General features: G+C 41.1%; 1 protein-coding gene across 1 annotated transcript in view; it reads left to right on the plus strand.

Moving 5' to 3' along the window:
- LOC103894162 (engulfment and cell motility protein 1) overlaps positions 1 to 15,981 on the plus strand; it is a 160,075-nt gene that overhangs the window by 14,732 nt on the left and 129,362 nt on the right. Inside the window, exons 3-4 of the mRNA XM_009273495.1 lie at positions 284 to 356; positions 12,999 to 13,049. Coding sequence (XP_009271770.1) covers positions 284 to 356; positions 12,999 to 13,049 — 124 coding nt within the window. The remainder of the gene's footprint in view (positions 1 to 283; positions 357 to 12,998; positions 13,050 to 15,981) is intronic.

Consider the following 15,981-nt stretch of genomic DNA (forward strand, 5'->3'; position numbering starts at 1 on the left):
GAAGGTATTTTTATGCAATTTCTTGACCATGGTCAAGTTTAGGGCTTTGTTTCAGATATTGAAAGGGAAAATCTCATTTATAGGATGTATTTGTACTGAAGTTTTCCCTTTGTAAGCATGCTTTTATCTTAAACTTTGGAACTCATCATTGAAAGCTATAGAAAAGTATGAGAAATACATGGGAATGACAAGCACTTGTTTGATCACAGTAAGATTATGTAAAGGGTACTTTCTGAGTTTTTAAGATTTCCTTTTGTGATTAATTTATTTTCATATTTCTAAGGTGGTCTCTTGCAAATCATGATCAATTTGCACTGCAGCATGCTGATAGTTCTAATTTCTACATCACAGAGAAGGTAGGTAAATCATTCAACAGAATTCTTGCATAGCCTATCAAAACGTTTGCCACAATAATTTATTTTAAATTAAAATATATTAAAAATTTAGAGTATTTTCCGTAATGCGATGCCAATGAGAGGGTAGGTACTGGGAGACCTAGTTTAATGATTTTGCACTGATTTCTTCTGTTTGGAAAGGCAAATAAAAGTTTGAATGTGCCAAGGCCTTCATGTCTGTTGAGTTTGAGACTTCAGCACTGAGCCCTTCAGCTTTGCTATTTGTGCATGTTTAGTATTCTGCTGATAAGTAGCGTACAGGAAATTGAAATATGTAAAACACGAAGGGCTCTTTGAAGTCTGAGGAGACCTTCAGTGCATGTCACTTCCCTCTTCGGCTGATCAGGTAGAAATAAGTTTGAGTGACCATGTAGTATTTGCTACTCCTTCCTGCCTGCTGTCTTGTCCTTTTCCAGTTCTGTATGTTACGTTGGCTTATTTTTTTGGTCCCCAGATAGCGTGGCAATAGGTGATTCATGAAGTGATGGAATGATTTCAGCACAGAGTAATGAAATGGCTGTAGCTGTCATAGAAATGGAATGCCTAGTCTAAATAAATGGGACGTGCTCATCTGAACGAGATGAATGTACAAGTAGTACATTCATTCCTAGCCTTACTGATAGAATTGCTGAAATTACTGAAATTCTGGGGGGGGGGGGGGGTTTTTTTGAAGGGGTGGAAAAGTGTACACATTAGTGCTGCAGAGGTACAATTTCTAACCAGTGGGAAAAGAGCACTATTCAAAACCTGCTGAAGTTCTCATGCAGATTCCCTAACCTCAGTGGATTTTGAACTAAATAGACCTGAGCTTAGCTGCATAGACATAGATGCCTCTTGCTTACCCTTGTTATCACTTTAGTTTGGCTTACTCTTAAGCAGAAGGGTCTTCTCGTTTTGTTTTGCATTTTACAGTTGTTTAGGGTCTGCTAAACTCAGCTGAGATGTGAACTAACTTTTCTCTTGCTGTAATTCTTACCCCCACCCAAGAAATAAAGGGAACTTAGGCACAGTTAAGCATTTAGAAAGACTAAATTTAGCAAGACAGCTAGAGCAGTTGCTCATAAGAGTGTGTCTTTTTTTTTCTTTTTTTTTTTTTTTTTTAGCAAACCAGTTTCAGTTTTTCACTTAACTGTTTGTCATCCCGGACAACCTTCTCAATGTGTCACAGTTCAGTTTGTTTTGGGATCTCCCCTTTTTCCCTTGTGTGTTTTTTCTCCTTTCTTTTCAAGTTTCAATTGACAGACACTTCAAAGGCCAACACAAGGAAAACTGTTGAAGTAATTATTGACTGCTGTGTTTTGCCTCCACCCAAATCAAATGGTGAGACTGTTTTGCTAATTGCCCAGAATTGTGACACAACAGATTCCAGTAAGCCAGGCACAATTGAACTTGCCTGTTGGCATTTAAACTCTGATTGTACAGATTGAGCAAATACTTGGGCTTGTTGAAGGAATTTGTCCTGATACAATTGGAGGAATCTTCCAGGCTTTGCCTCCACCTTTGGTGGGTAGGATCCTGCGGCTTTGGAGATATGTTTTCTGTTACGCATAAAAGGAAGTCTGATGGCTTTTGGCTGCCTTTAACTTGCAATAAGGGTGGAAAATGATGGTCTTCTAGAACATTTTGGATTGTACTGGAGAGAGGACTTTGAATTTGTTTATTCCCGGCTGAAAATATGCAGAGTGTTTGACTGAGTCACATAAATAAGAGAGAAAAGCTCTAAATGCCACCAGTATTACTCAGATGTCTGTGACTTTTATTAGATATTGTTCACTGTTTATCACTGCTTATTGGATAGTGGCTATAAAGAGAGGCTTATATAGGCCATCACCCCATCTACATACTTTCCCTCATTTGTGTGCAGTAGGATATTGTTGCTTTCTGAACTAAAACATGAAAAACACCAGGCATGAGGACAAACACGTGCACTTCAATGAAGCTGCAACGCTAATTGTTAAAGCCCACATTGCTTTAGTCTGCCTCTTACTAGGACATGAGCAGAGCTCTTCTGTGACAGTGACAGCTTCTAATAAGTAAATATTTTTCGCTGCTCTCGAAGATGAATTGTATGTTTGTACATATGCAGAAAACATTACGTATAGGTCATGTTTCTGCAGAGCCTGGGTGACTGCTGATTTATGGCCTTCCAGGTAGAGATGCCTTTTTAAAATATCGCCATGTTTAAAGTTACCAGAAAGAAAAGCAATTAATGAATTCCTGTACAAAGTAACAAGAAACTCTGAAGTGAAAATGTTACAAATGTGGGACTGTCAACACATGGCTTACAATTATATTTTTGTTTTTGGGTGGCAAACAGCGCATCTGTGTTTTGGTTGTCATATGCAGAACTCTTTATCTTTTGTAGCTGACCTATATTTTCTGATTATAACATACATAAATAAATACAACGCCCAAGCAGTTGTCTCTTACTTTTTTTTTTTCTGGCTGTATTATTTGGAAAAAAGCCTCTACAGCAGTAGCAATAACTCCTTCAGACAGTATAAGGGCGGTCTTTTAACAAATCTTGAGTCAGCCAGGGTTCCTACTAGAGATAGGGTTTATCACAGCAGATGCAATTTGGACTGCTGCCTCTGGGGTTCTGGTTTGGCTACATCTGTGCCCCTGAAAGTGCAGTGGAAATTATTAATAATGTATTTTAGTAGTTTTTTTAAAAAATGGGAGAAATAAAATAAGAGGTTATGTGAAGAAGAAAACGAAGCAGGCATAGTGCCTAAGCTCAAGCCTAGCTGGTGTTTTGATCACGATGTATTTGATTTTTAATTACATTAATAGGTGTGTCTTTTTTTTAAAGGTCTTACTTACCATGGAGGGCCATTTCTTTGGTAGGTCAAAAATCTAAAAGCCTGACTTCTGAATCAGGATCTCATTGTGCTAGATACCATATAATAGAGAATAAAAAAGCAACCTTTACTTCAATCTGTCCAGGTTGTACCTGAATAGATGCTTGTGTACATCAGGCGTAATAACTCAGGAACACTATAGCCTGGATGAGCTCAGGTTTAGAACAGAAAATGCTATATGAAGAGTAGAAAATGGCTGTATAATTTTGTGTGCTATGTGTGTTCCTGGGCTGAAAACCACACCGTGGATATCTGTCCACTGTGTTCCTCTGCTGGCAGTATTAGGAATCTAGGGACAGACATCCAAGTGGCTCATGCAGCACGTTGGTGGGTATGCCTGGTCCCTTATCACTGCTCACTCTTGGTCTTGCAGACATGGTCTGGCTCCTCTAGATCCATTTGTGCATCTGCACTGCCCACTGTGGGCTCTGGGTCTGGGAGGGATCATTGTTAGCTCAAATTCAGTCTCTAAAAACAAAAGGATGGTGAAGGAGCTGGATCATCGCAGCTGTTCAGATGACAGCGCAGCCTCAAAAATGGTTCTTTTTCACATCTGAAGGTGTGATAAACCACAGCATTTATCAGCAAGGGGGCCTTGCCGGAGTGTGGGGCTGAGGAAGAACAGTGTTTCAAGCTGGCTTCGCTGCTGGAGTCAGAATGTGGCTCTTAACCCTGCACCAGAGCAACTAATAAATGCTAGCTTGCTCTTTCTGAGGGGCTTTGTGAGCCAGCTCCGAGTTATGTTCAGCACACAGTGATGATACTGGTGCCATTTTTATGTTATCTTTTAAATGGAAGGACATTTCATTCATCTGTTTATTGACTGCAGTCCATTTTTATTCAGTCACAATTTCATTGTGTTCAGTTTTTTACATCTGATGCCTGTGAAGACTCCGTGTGTTTTTTCTCCTTCATTCCTGACTCCCACATTTCTCTTTCATTCCTATGTGTTATTGCATGAGGTGGAGGAGAGCAGACACTGAGTTCCCTCCATTAATTCTGAGAGACTTTTGTGCTATTTTGCAAAGGGAGCTGCCCCCACCTTGCTTTTGTTGTCATTACTCAGTGCTCTGCTGTGTTTGCAGGTGGGACATCTTTCTATCCCCCGCCTTCCCTGAGCTGGGAACCTGGGTAGAGTCCCTGATGTTTGTTCTTTCTCAAAGGTGCTTTTGCTTGTGACCTATTTCTTGCTGAAAACAACCTGTAATTGTATATTCATGTGAAATTCCACCACGCCATTACAGGCTCCCTGCGTGGGAGTGTATGCAAATGACAGGACAAGAAATGAGCCACTTGTAGGGTTGGGGGTTTTTGGAGGTGTTTTCTTTCACGTTTTTAGTATTCATCTGTTTTCACTGATTAATTGAACTTCAGTGAGTTGGAAGTAAACATTCTCAATAATTAAGGTTTCTGATTCACTGAAGGGCCTGGTACTTTGTAAGCAGCTGAGAATAAGAAGTAGCATGAAGCCTGGGAACTGGGGAAATGTATTAAGTGATCTGTTCCTCTCATTTGCCATTTTGCATTACTCTTGATAATACATTTGTTAGTAATGCTACATAAATGGCAGATTCCAATCCAGATTTGACCTGGACCAAACTATGCCCAACTTTCCCTTTTCTCTGCCACCGATAGGACATATGGTATTTCCCTCATATTCACAAATTTCTTACTATTTTGGGTCATCTGCACAGCCCTGCAGAAATTCCTAACAATAAGGGCAGCACATGGAGTCAGAGTGGCTGTGCTCCTGCCTGCTTGATGGATGCTGGTAACACTGCCCTGTGGACTCCAGTAAAAACTAGTGGACACTAGTATATTTCTCCATTGAACAGAAGTAAAACTTGAGTACCCGTACACTAAATCACTTTCAATCCTGCTTCATTCAGGCTGACTTCAAGAACAGTGGTCATCCTTCTTTTAGCAAATTAGTCCTAGTTTTTGGACTAATTTTGTAGGACTTTAGGTTTATGCTAAATTTTCCAAATAAAATAATTCTGTCCTGTCAACCTGTTATACTTTCTGGCCCCCAGCATGAACAGCTTAATTCTTCTGCTTGCCTCTGTTTTAAATATTTGGTATGACAATATCTTCCATTTAGTTCCTTAGTTCCACATCAAGGCTGATGGGATGGATCAAGTGTTTTTTTTAAAAAGCTGTATAGGTATTTATTTTCTTGAATTTAGTTTGTAATTTTGCCTCGCAAGTAATGAGTAGAGAGGAAAGGCTCTGAAAAGGTTTGTCTTTCTGTTACAGCACTTGAAGATAGGTATGGTATACCACAGGCACAGTGTGACTGTTTGGGTTCAACTGATAGCAAACAGTTCTGTTTAAGATCTGGCTGACAGAAAAACGCTCTTTAAATCGTCTTCATAATTAAAGAACAACCTATTTAGATAGATGGGTAGTTTTACAAGGTGCGGTGAACAGACATCACAGTTCACTGCTGAAAGGGGACAGCTCTGATTTCTTCTCCCCTTCCCCATGAGATCCTGCCACTTCATTTCTGCTGTCTGCAGCTTTTTTTTTTTTGGACAATTTTTGGAGGTGGTAATAAGGGGGGGATCATTTTGTGCCACTTTAGTTCATTAAATTTGCTTAACAAAAAGTCTGCCTGATCTGATGTAATGGTGGGGCAGGACCCTTGAATCATGTCCAGGAATGGGCTGCAGAGAAGGAAGAAGTTAAAGGAAGGGTAGGAAGAGGAATGAAACTTTGCTCTTTTTAACAGCTGTGAGCTGTTATGTCCCTCAGTTGCTTGTGGAACTGGCTTAGGCTGACGTGGAATGAACTTGTTGGCAAATTCTGACTGTAGTCACAAATGGAGAAGGGATGTTTTACCTACAGTGTCTCTGTGTCTGAGAGGAAGGGCTCGGGCAAGGGACTAGGAGTAGGATGTACATGATAGAGAAGCACAAGCACCTGCAGACTTCCCCTTAAACAAGTGGTGCTGTGGGTGAACGTGTTGGGTGAACTGCATCGAAGAACTGACTTCAATTTGACAATCCTTATTTGTTTTGTTTTGTTTTGGTTTTTTTTGGTGTCCATACTGGTTCCGTATTCTGATTTCCCCGCATGATCTCACCAACAATAGTATGAGCCCAGCTAAGTCTGTCATTTCCTGATGTCTATTTTGCAGGGTGCAGCTCTTGCGTTCCAACTTATCAGAGGATAATGGGGCTGCTTGTTATCTGCCCACCCCTTCCGTGTTACTGGTACAACTGTCTGTGTGTCTGTGTGCTTGCTTGAATTGGGGAACTAATCCAGGTTGAAAATAACTTGCGTGTAACTTCTTTTAATATGTCAGAAGGATGTCTGCCAACAGTGTAATGCTACTGCTGCTCTGCAGAGCAAGTGGTACCTGATAATGTTGTTCTCATAGATCACTCCACCTGAAGATGAGTAAATCATACAAAGTATGGACTTTTTCTTAGGATGTGGTTTCAGTGGCTTTCAAGCTGATGTACCTGTGGGTTGCTGGAGAAAAAGGTAGTTGAGCTTTCTTCTCCCCCTCCATTGCTTCATTCCCTTCACTTCTCTAGCATCCTAGTGACTACTGCTGGAAGGTGAGTTGGTTTGCATCATGGATCTGGCAGAAGAAAAAATCTGGATTTCCACGTCCCCCTCCCCTTCCTTTTTGTGAATGAAGGGGAGAGGAAGAGGTAACTTTTTTAAGGTTAGGTGGTTGACCATGCTGCTGCATGTTGGTAGATCTGATGTAAGGAAAGTGTTGGGAGCCCAAGTGCTAGAAGGATATGTGCATAATTGTTCCTCCAGTGGGCTGTGGAGTTGCACTGGATTGGGTATACCCTGAAACTGCACCACTGGTGTAACTTGGTTTATTTACTAGCTTCTGTAATCCTTGAATAGGGGTAGATAAACAGCATGCAGAAAACTTCCACTTTTTAGAAACTTCAGCCAAACTACCAACACTTTATTTTTTTTAAGGAAAATGCTGTCATCAAGTTCTAACATGAAAAACTAGAAGACATTCTCCCCGTTTCCAGCAGCTTCCCAGAAAAGGAATTTTATCACAAGATTAATTGCCTCAGTATTTCTTCTAAAACAGTACAGTCCTGTCATGCCAAGTAATACAATATTGATAATTACCTATATCTCTTAACTCTCATCTTACTAAAGCTTTTAAATTTCCTACCAAGTCAGCCAAATGTTGTATCTAACCTCATAGTCTATCTCCAGCTGTAACAGTAGCAAATGCCATTCAGGGTTGTGATCTGATGATGGCTTTCACTCCCTTCCTGCTTCCTCAGCATTCGCGTTTGTTGTGCTACAGGTGTTAGAGGCTACATCTACACTTAGTCCATTTAGTATCCGTATAAGGGCCATGAAATTCTTTCATCTCTTCTTGAACCTGCTGGTACTGCCTGCTTTCACAAACTCTTGTGACAGCAAGCTCAAGAAGTTCACTGCCTGCTGAATGAAGAGGTACATTCTTCATCTGCTTTAAACTGATCCCTTACTGCTTTCATCAAGTTACCTCCTAGTTCTCGTGCTGCAGGATTTGATAACAACAGTTCTGCATTCAGTTTGTCCACTACTTTCCCTCCTCCGGCCTTTGTCCCTCCAAACTGAGGAGACCTTGCCTCGTGAGGCAGCTGCTCAATCCCACTGGGCATTTCACTTGCTTTTCTCTGCATTTTCACTGACACTATTGTGACCTCCTTAAGATGTGAAGATCAGAACTGCACACAGTGCCCTGCATATGGGTGCATGAAGTTCTTGCGTCGTGGCAAAATGATGCCCTCTGTCTAGTTCACAGTATCGCTTCTGATGACGCCCAATGTTTACTGGCTGCTGTAGCACATTGAATCAGTGCTTTAAGGGAGATCTGCCAAGAAGGACTTTGCTTCTCTTTCCTGAGTTGTTGACTTAGAAATGAACTCTATTATGTATCATTTTGTCCTTATTTACTACTTGCCCAAACTCATCCTCATGAAAATGTTATGGAGTCACTAACTTAAAATATATTTCATAGCTCTAATTTTTTTGTTGTTGTGTCAATTTGGAGGAAGGTGTAATAAAATAATAGTAGTATGGAAATAGGGAAGAATCTATTACTTAATTATATAAATGCATGAAGAATTTTAGATTTCTTGGCTGTTATTCTTTAGCCCAGTTAGAGAAGTCTGAAGGAAGCTGTTTGGTCAAGGTTAAAGAATAGTGCTGAGCGAGCTATAACCATGGGAACCAATGCTTCTAGGTCTTCCTCAAATATGTTAAGAAAACATTCCATTCCAACCAGTTACAGTGAGCTGAATCTTGAGGCATTTTGCTGGGTATAACAGATTATTAAAATGATAAGACAAATACATGGCAAAAGAAACTTTAATTTTGCTTGGTAAGTTTTCCCAAGTGTGTCTCCAGCAAAGCTCTGAATAAATGGCTTGACTGTTTTGATAGGATTTTTTGAAAGTGAATTCACATACCTTCATCCCTCTCCATGGTTTGGTGGACTCTGTTAATGTTTGAGGCCTGCTTTTTAGATGCAAGTCTATGCAAGTCTCCTGCATGTGTTTTGGGCAAAATAGCCTATGGCACAGTAAAGGCAGAGCTTTGAGAAGGAACAGAATCTGGTGGCAGATAATGTAGGTTCATGTTGCTCCAGCTGGTGGAGATGGAAGTCCGAGAGCCCTAAGATGTGAACACATGGCAAACTGTCCAGGTATCCTCTACTTCCTGCTGTGTTTTGTTGTTTATGTGTTTTCACGATAGTACTTGTCTGTCTGATTGAAAACTCGGCTTGGAAAGAGTCGTGCAGCAGTATGATGCTTGGAAATACTACCTGCTCAATTAGAATAAAATCATCTAGCTAATGTAGGCTCTTGCTAGATACAATATTGCAAATGGGGCTTATTTGTATCCATAATATAACTGCTGTCTTAGTCCTAGGTAACATTTATAATAAACCCATTTTCTTGTTACAGAGGTTTTTTAAGGGCATTTTGGATAGTGCTGTTTCACTAGTTCCCTCTATGCCCAGGAATAAGCTTCCCTAATACAGATCAACAGCATGAACAATATCTGCAAACCTGATGTACACTTGAGAAACAGATCAGAAATGTCTTGGAAGAGCTTTTTGGTGGTAGTGTGCCCTGTCCGGAATAGCAGTGGTGCTTATGAGTACGATTGCCAAAGCCAGGCTGCTGTGTTGGAATGATGTTCTGTTATCCTGGAAAAGAAATCCACAGGATGCTGTCCCTAATACTAAGCAGATTAACTGTGTGTAAATATTGCAATTGAAATTAAGTGGCATGCCGACTACTGCATCACACAGTTAATGTAGGAAATCCTCTTGGCTTAATTGTACACTTACACACTGTTTCTTGGTAGGCGCTTAAGTCATTATTTAGAATGGATAAACAAAATTAGATTTTTGATTGGGGAACAGCTAACCCTTTTCAAGTTTTGGCTAGCCTGCTGTTTTAGAGACTTGATGCTTTGAATACTTTCGGAGAGAAGGCATGGGCAGTTTTCCTTAAGCCTTTGTCTAAATCAGGAGTTGAAGATGAGCTCTTTATCTCTTGTGATAGCAGTAATTGAATTTACGGTATAGGGCAGACTTATGCACTTTGCTCTGAACCAGGCGTGATGAGAGAAAGGTCTTTTGTGCTTCGTGTGCTGTGGGCTCTGACGGGCGTCTCAACTTCGAGTCTGAAAGCTTTGGTGTTTCAGGCTCGGCTTGATAAATAAACAGAAAGACCCCAAATCAAACTTCCAGCGATGCTTTTATGTACTCTGTGTGTTCTTTTTCCTCTGCTATTTTATATATAACCTGCTGACATATGGTCGCTCTGGAGAATAGTACTTCTCTTGTTTACATATATGTGGTATCTGAACTTCAACCAGGTTATCGGCTTCCCTTTTTCCACTTGTTTCTAAATTCCTCTGACTATAGAGAAATAGTGTATTTTTAACAAGATGTTTTTCACTTGCTAGATTGGTGTAGATTCAATCTATGCAATCTATAAGTGTCCTTATGTAATTAGAGGTTTATTTTTTTAACCTGCATGCATGGCACTGTAGAGAGTATATCAGGTTAAGCCCAACTTTTTATGGGTTAGAGTTTCAGCTTGTGACAAAACTACTGTAATTGAACAAACTGTGGAGCATGGTTTCAGCCTGAAGCAAGTGTGAAATAATGTAATTCGGGCTGTGGTTGACAGCTTGCTGCTCCCAAAAAGAGAAGGTATATTCTGCCTCATGCTTCCCCTGTTCTCTTTCCCCCCACCCCTTCCCTGCTCCCAAAGATGTGGTTCCACCATCTTTCCTGGGTTAGCACTGGTGCTCAACCCTTGCAGAGCTTGTTTCTGCTTATTAACCTGACAGAAAATCTCCTCTTTCCTGCCAGGGCTGCTTTCTGCGAGGTTAGTGAGATCGTGCGATTGACCCCTCAAACAGGTCTGTCCAGTGTCAGAGCTGGTGCGAGGTAGAAAAGGGAGCATGCAGGCAGGAGGGTGATGAGAGAGGCACCTCGCCTTGCAGTAGTACTCCGCTGTTCAGGAAACTCCTTGGACCTTCTGAGACCATAGTGTAGCCTTCTCACACAAAGCCTGGTACCTCATGTTTACAATGGACTAAGGGTGTTTACAGAGATGCTTATTGTGGCCCAGATGAAGTGACTTAACTTGTTAAACCATGAACTAATTTGTACATCTGATTTGGTAGTTTGTGTTAATTAGAGCAGGAAACATGAAAAACTTTGAGCTTAAAGTTATGCTGCTGAAAAAAATAAGCCCATGTGGGTGCTCTTACTTAGGTTTAAGAACAGTCTTAGCTCCAGTATTTTCATAAGGTTATCAGTGAACTCTCACTTCTGAATGTGATTGGTACAGTTTAAGTTCTTTTAAGTGTTGTCTGATTGCCTAGCTGTTTTTAATATTGTTGCATGCTGGGATTTGCTGCCTTCCAAGTAAAGCTGATGGAACCCTGTGTGTATGTGTGCATGCATGTACTCTGGCCGAACACAGCTGAGGTCCAGTGCCTTAGCCTCAGCTGTTGATGGAGGTAGATTTAGCATATGCTGACTGTCTGTCCGAAAGCAATTACTTTTATTCAGTTCCACAAATCCAGGAGGTGGTAACAGTTTAAGCCACCACAACTGTTTGCAAAGTGAGTTTGTTTCAACACTGATTTAGATTAAACCACACAAATGCACTATTGCCACTTCATACAGATTCCTTAGACATGATGAGATGTAGCTGGGTCTGGTGCTGTTTTACTACAAGAGGAGAAAATCTGGCACCTCGTTAGTGCTGTGGGAAGTCATGCTGTGCTTAGCTGCTCACCTTTTTTTGCCCCTCTCTTAAGTATAGCCTGGCTGGCCTCCCTGGGGCTGTTGCGGCAGGAGGAGACTGCTAAGGGCTGAGATGAGTTATATGCATAAGTAAGCAAAGATGCGGTAAAAAAGCTTCTCCCTTGTACCCCCTGTGTTGTCTGGCACTTCAGTTATTTCAGTTAGAGTGAAGAAGTGTTTGTGGGTGGAGGATGATCTTGTGTATAGCTATAACCAATCCCACAGAGGACTTGGGTACCAAGAAAGAGACAGTGTACTAGAGTTTTATTTTGGGACTGCTTGACCTGGTTTCAGGCAAGATTTATTCCGTTTTTAGCATTTTGGATTTGAGATGTATGAGAATGGGAGCAAGAAGGGTGAAATTAATTTGGGAAAAATTGCCTGAGAAGAAATGCACCTTCATTTTTTTGGCTAAACACCAGGCTGCAGAAAGCCTGCAATGTGGTCTTTAGAACAAAACTAGCTCTTACCTCTCAAACTGTTAGGGATTCCTCTGATTCCTTTGATGAATTAGGGTAACGGCTGATGAACAAGCTATTGAACCATGAACTAAGTTGTGACTGTGCATTGCGCTGTGCACAGTCAGTACCTGTTAGTTTGTTAATTGTGCTAGGTACTGTATTCTCTTAACCTGTGGTGAACAGGAGGTAGCTTGTTGAAAGAGGGGCAGGCTCCTCTACGCTTACCACAGGGGAAGACCATGCACATGGGCATAGCCCACAAAGTTGTGAGGATACTATGAGCGTACACCATAGCTTACGCCATGGCAGTCTTTTCTGCCATAGCTTTAGTTCAATTGAACACATTATATGAGCTTAACCAAAAGAAAATGTTTAATGCAGCCTCTTTCTGCCAGCTGGGTAAGGAGAACGACTTATGGCATGTTTAAACTTTACTTACCGCTAACAGCGATGCTTTTTTACTTTGAGGGAGAATGCAAAGTTGTGGTGGCAGAGCTCAGTGGGTTGGTTCCAGTGGTTTAAGTCAGCATGTTCTTGTTATAGAAAATGGAGAGCCAGTGGGATAAATTTTAAATCCTGCAGATGTTTAATGACAGGTTTCAGCAAACTTACGAACTCCTCAACTATGTAGCACAATACCAGAGCCAGACACCATGGACAGTATATTTCAAAGAAGTATTTAGAAGTTGCCAGTGGAAGCTAAACTCTGAAAAACATGAAGTCATTCTTGAAAGGGTTCAGATTTGTTAAATATCATGTGAACAGCCACCTATTTCTTGAAGTTAATGTTAGTTTGCCTCGGTGGGGAAAATACTGTATAGATGTTAGCTCACATATGAAAGAGGGAAGCTTTTGCATGCAGACAGGGGAAAGTACTGTTGGTGGTTTAGTGTGGCATTCTGCTCAATGCATGTTTCATCTTTTTATGTGAGTCTTAAATAAAACCTTTTGGATTTTTCTCTTTCAGAATCGTAATGAAATAAAAAATGGAGCGATCCTTCGATTAACAACATCTCCAGTGAGTTGTTATTCTGTTCTTCTCTCCCTTCAAAGTGAAGATTTGATTAGTAAATCATTGTGAACTGATGTATGTATTTTTAAGCTTTAGCCACACTGTATCCCGCAATCCCCCTGCAAAGGAGGATGATGGTGTGGTCACAAGATGACTGTATGTGGTGTTCTCTCTCTCTCTCTCTTTTTTTTTTTTTTTTTTTTTTTTTTTTTAAAGTTATGGGGGCAGGGGTGGTATCTCTGAGTGACATTTGGTGATAGGGTTGGCACAACAGGGTGTTTTTTGTCTCTCGCTTCTCTCCCACTGGGAACAGCTTTCATGTCCAAGATACCTCTGCTTCCCTGCTGGCATTGCAGCCTCACTGAAGTGCTCCTTTTCTGCCCCAGAGCTCAGAGCCAAGAGAAAAGGCTGGGACTTGAATCATGGAGAGCTCTGCTGGGCAGCTCAGGTCAGAGCAGGTCAGAGCTTTCCTGCTCTCTGGGTTTCTATTGAGTGAGCAGCAACTGTAATGTTGAGATTTTACTGTTTCCGTTTTATTTTTTTCAACACCACTTCCTTGCCAGCTCCTCAAAAAGCACAGCAGAGTTGCTGGTTGCCTTGTAATGGCCTGCTTTCCTGCTGAGTTGAGCAGTACTGTTGCCACATGCTGAAAGTCACTGTTAGTCCCAGAAGATGTATGTCTGAGGCAGCGGCAATCTCATTTCCTTGCTGACAAATGTAGTGTGCCATTAAAATGGTTTACCTTTTCATGGTGGTGTTCTAGCTTCTGCAGATTCAAAGGATTCTTACGGCCAAACTCTGCTACCCTGTACTGCAGCTCACTTGAACAGGCAAGATGGAGCTGTGGTGGTTTAGCTTTTGGCTTGTGTTGAACCTGTTAAGAGTGGGGGTCAGTTACTGCCATAAAATGTGAAAACTTCTATCTAGAAGCCATGCAGAGATTATAGATACGTTTTTGGATGGGTCACTTTTCAGCTAGTAGGGCCTAGGCCCATAGTAACAAAACAGAAAAGTGTATGCTGTTACTAACTTGCCAGGTTCTCCAGGCATCGTGTGCGTTTCCACTCCTCCCCAGCCTGCTTAACCTGATGATGGCTTATATTGGACTTAGGAGATGACTGCATTTGTACGCAGGTTTGTATATAAGTGGAAATTGTAGAAGCCAATATGGAAACATATACATGGCTCAAGGTTTTTTAAGTGACTGCAATATTAATCTACAGGAGTGTAGCTTCTTAACAGAAAGCACTTCTAAACAGCAGCTAGCTGGACAAAGACAAGAGATTTCCATTATCCTTCATCATCTTTTTCAGTGGTCGTACATACAGAGCTTTACAGTCATAAGAATAAACAACAGTTTAAGACCATGGCTCTGTCAGAGCCTATGTGACTCCAGAGTCTCTTGCCATATGTCACCAGAACAGCCTTGTACATGGGGAAACCACTTGCTGGTGGAGTAAACCCCATTTGATGGAACTTCCTCAGAAACAGACAACCCCAACACCAGCTTCTCCTAACCTTTGGGACTTCTTAAGAACAAATATCCGCTCCACTGCCCAGACTAGGGATCTCATGAAATCAAAACAACATCTGTGGTTCATCAAGAACCAATGTGGTCCAAACACACTGCATCATTCTTTTGTGTAGCCACAGCATGGAGTGACAGCATGAGATGACTCATGGAATCCTTCCCTGTCTCAAAATCCACAACCAGTTGCACCATGCAAAACTGAAGAGAGACTGTGCTGCAACTCATCTGTGGAAATGGCTGTCTGTCTGTCTGTCTTCATGATCACTTGTGCAATTGGAAATGTGGCCTACAAACACAAAAGACAAATTTTGGATTTATAACACTTTCTGCTAATACCTATGGGCAGAAACGTGGGGCTTTGCATAAGACTCTCTTCTGCTTGTTCTGTTTCTTTGGTGATTTGCCTTAGGGTCAGTCCACCAAGACAGGGGTCCTTAGGATACTGAGGTATTACCTGTTACCTACCAAGTTACGGACCACTCTGGCACTGGCCTGCAGTCACGAGTGACTCAACCATCCTGTTATAAGATAGAAGGCCAGTCTACTTTTCAGTCTTCAGTATTGATATTTATCCCTGAACCAGTGCTTATTTTCAAATTTTCTGACGTTTTTAAAAAATTTTTGTTAACTTTTTCCCAGAATCAGAGAGGTAGCTTGGAAGGAGGTTTCAAAGGACTGGATTGGTTTTTGTTGGATTAGAGAGTATTTGTATTCTTTAAATAGACATAAAATGAAGTTCTGCATGTTCCCACCCTACAATAGTATCTTTGCTTTTAAGGTACCGTTGAAGTGGTCATCATAGAGGTACCTAAAATAGATAGATTAAAGGCTTCCAAGCTGTGGTTTTTAGGCTGGTGACCCACACAATGCTTGTCGTTTACCCTGAAAAACTAATGGGCCATCTGTTTCCATTTTTCCTCTGAAATTCTATATGAGAGCAACAGTAGTTGGAGGAGATAATGTGAAGAAGAGGCTGCATGATATACTCCTGCAAAATGGGAAAGATGCTTTCCTAGCTGCTAGAGCTGGGTGGGAAATATTTTTCTCATCCTGTGAAAATATTAAGATTCTGATTTTCTTCCCCCTTTTTTTCTCTATCCTACATCAGTATAAAGATGAAACTATCTCCCCCTTCCCCCAGAAAAAGAAAATCGTACCAAAAATGCTTTTTGAAGAGGCAGAGGAATTAGAAAAGGAGGAGAGGAAGGTTGAGAGAAATTAAGAGGAGCCATGTACAGATTGTCTAGTGTCTGGGATGTGTCCGTGTAGTTCCAGAGAGGCCTGAGCTGCCTAATTCCTGGCTATTGTGGGCAAAAAAAAAATCTGTCCTGAACTTCACAAGCCTTTTGAGGAAACTTTTTTTCCTTGAAGAATTGAGAGGAATCGTTTTGACTAGGTCTGAAGGCT

The sequence above is a fragment of the Aptenodytes forsteri genome, unplaced genomic scaffold, assembly GCF_000699145.1.
Source record: "Aptenodytes forsteri isolate BGI_AS27 unplaced genomic scaffold, ASM69914v1 Scaffold270, whole genome shotgun sequence".
Taxonomy (NCBI): Eukaryota; Metazoa; Chordata; class Aves; order Sphenisciformes; family Spheniscidae; genus Aptenodytes; species Aptenodytes forsteri.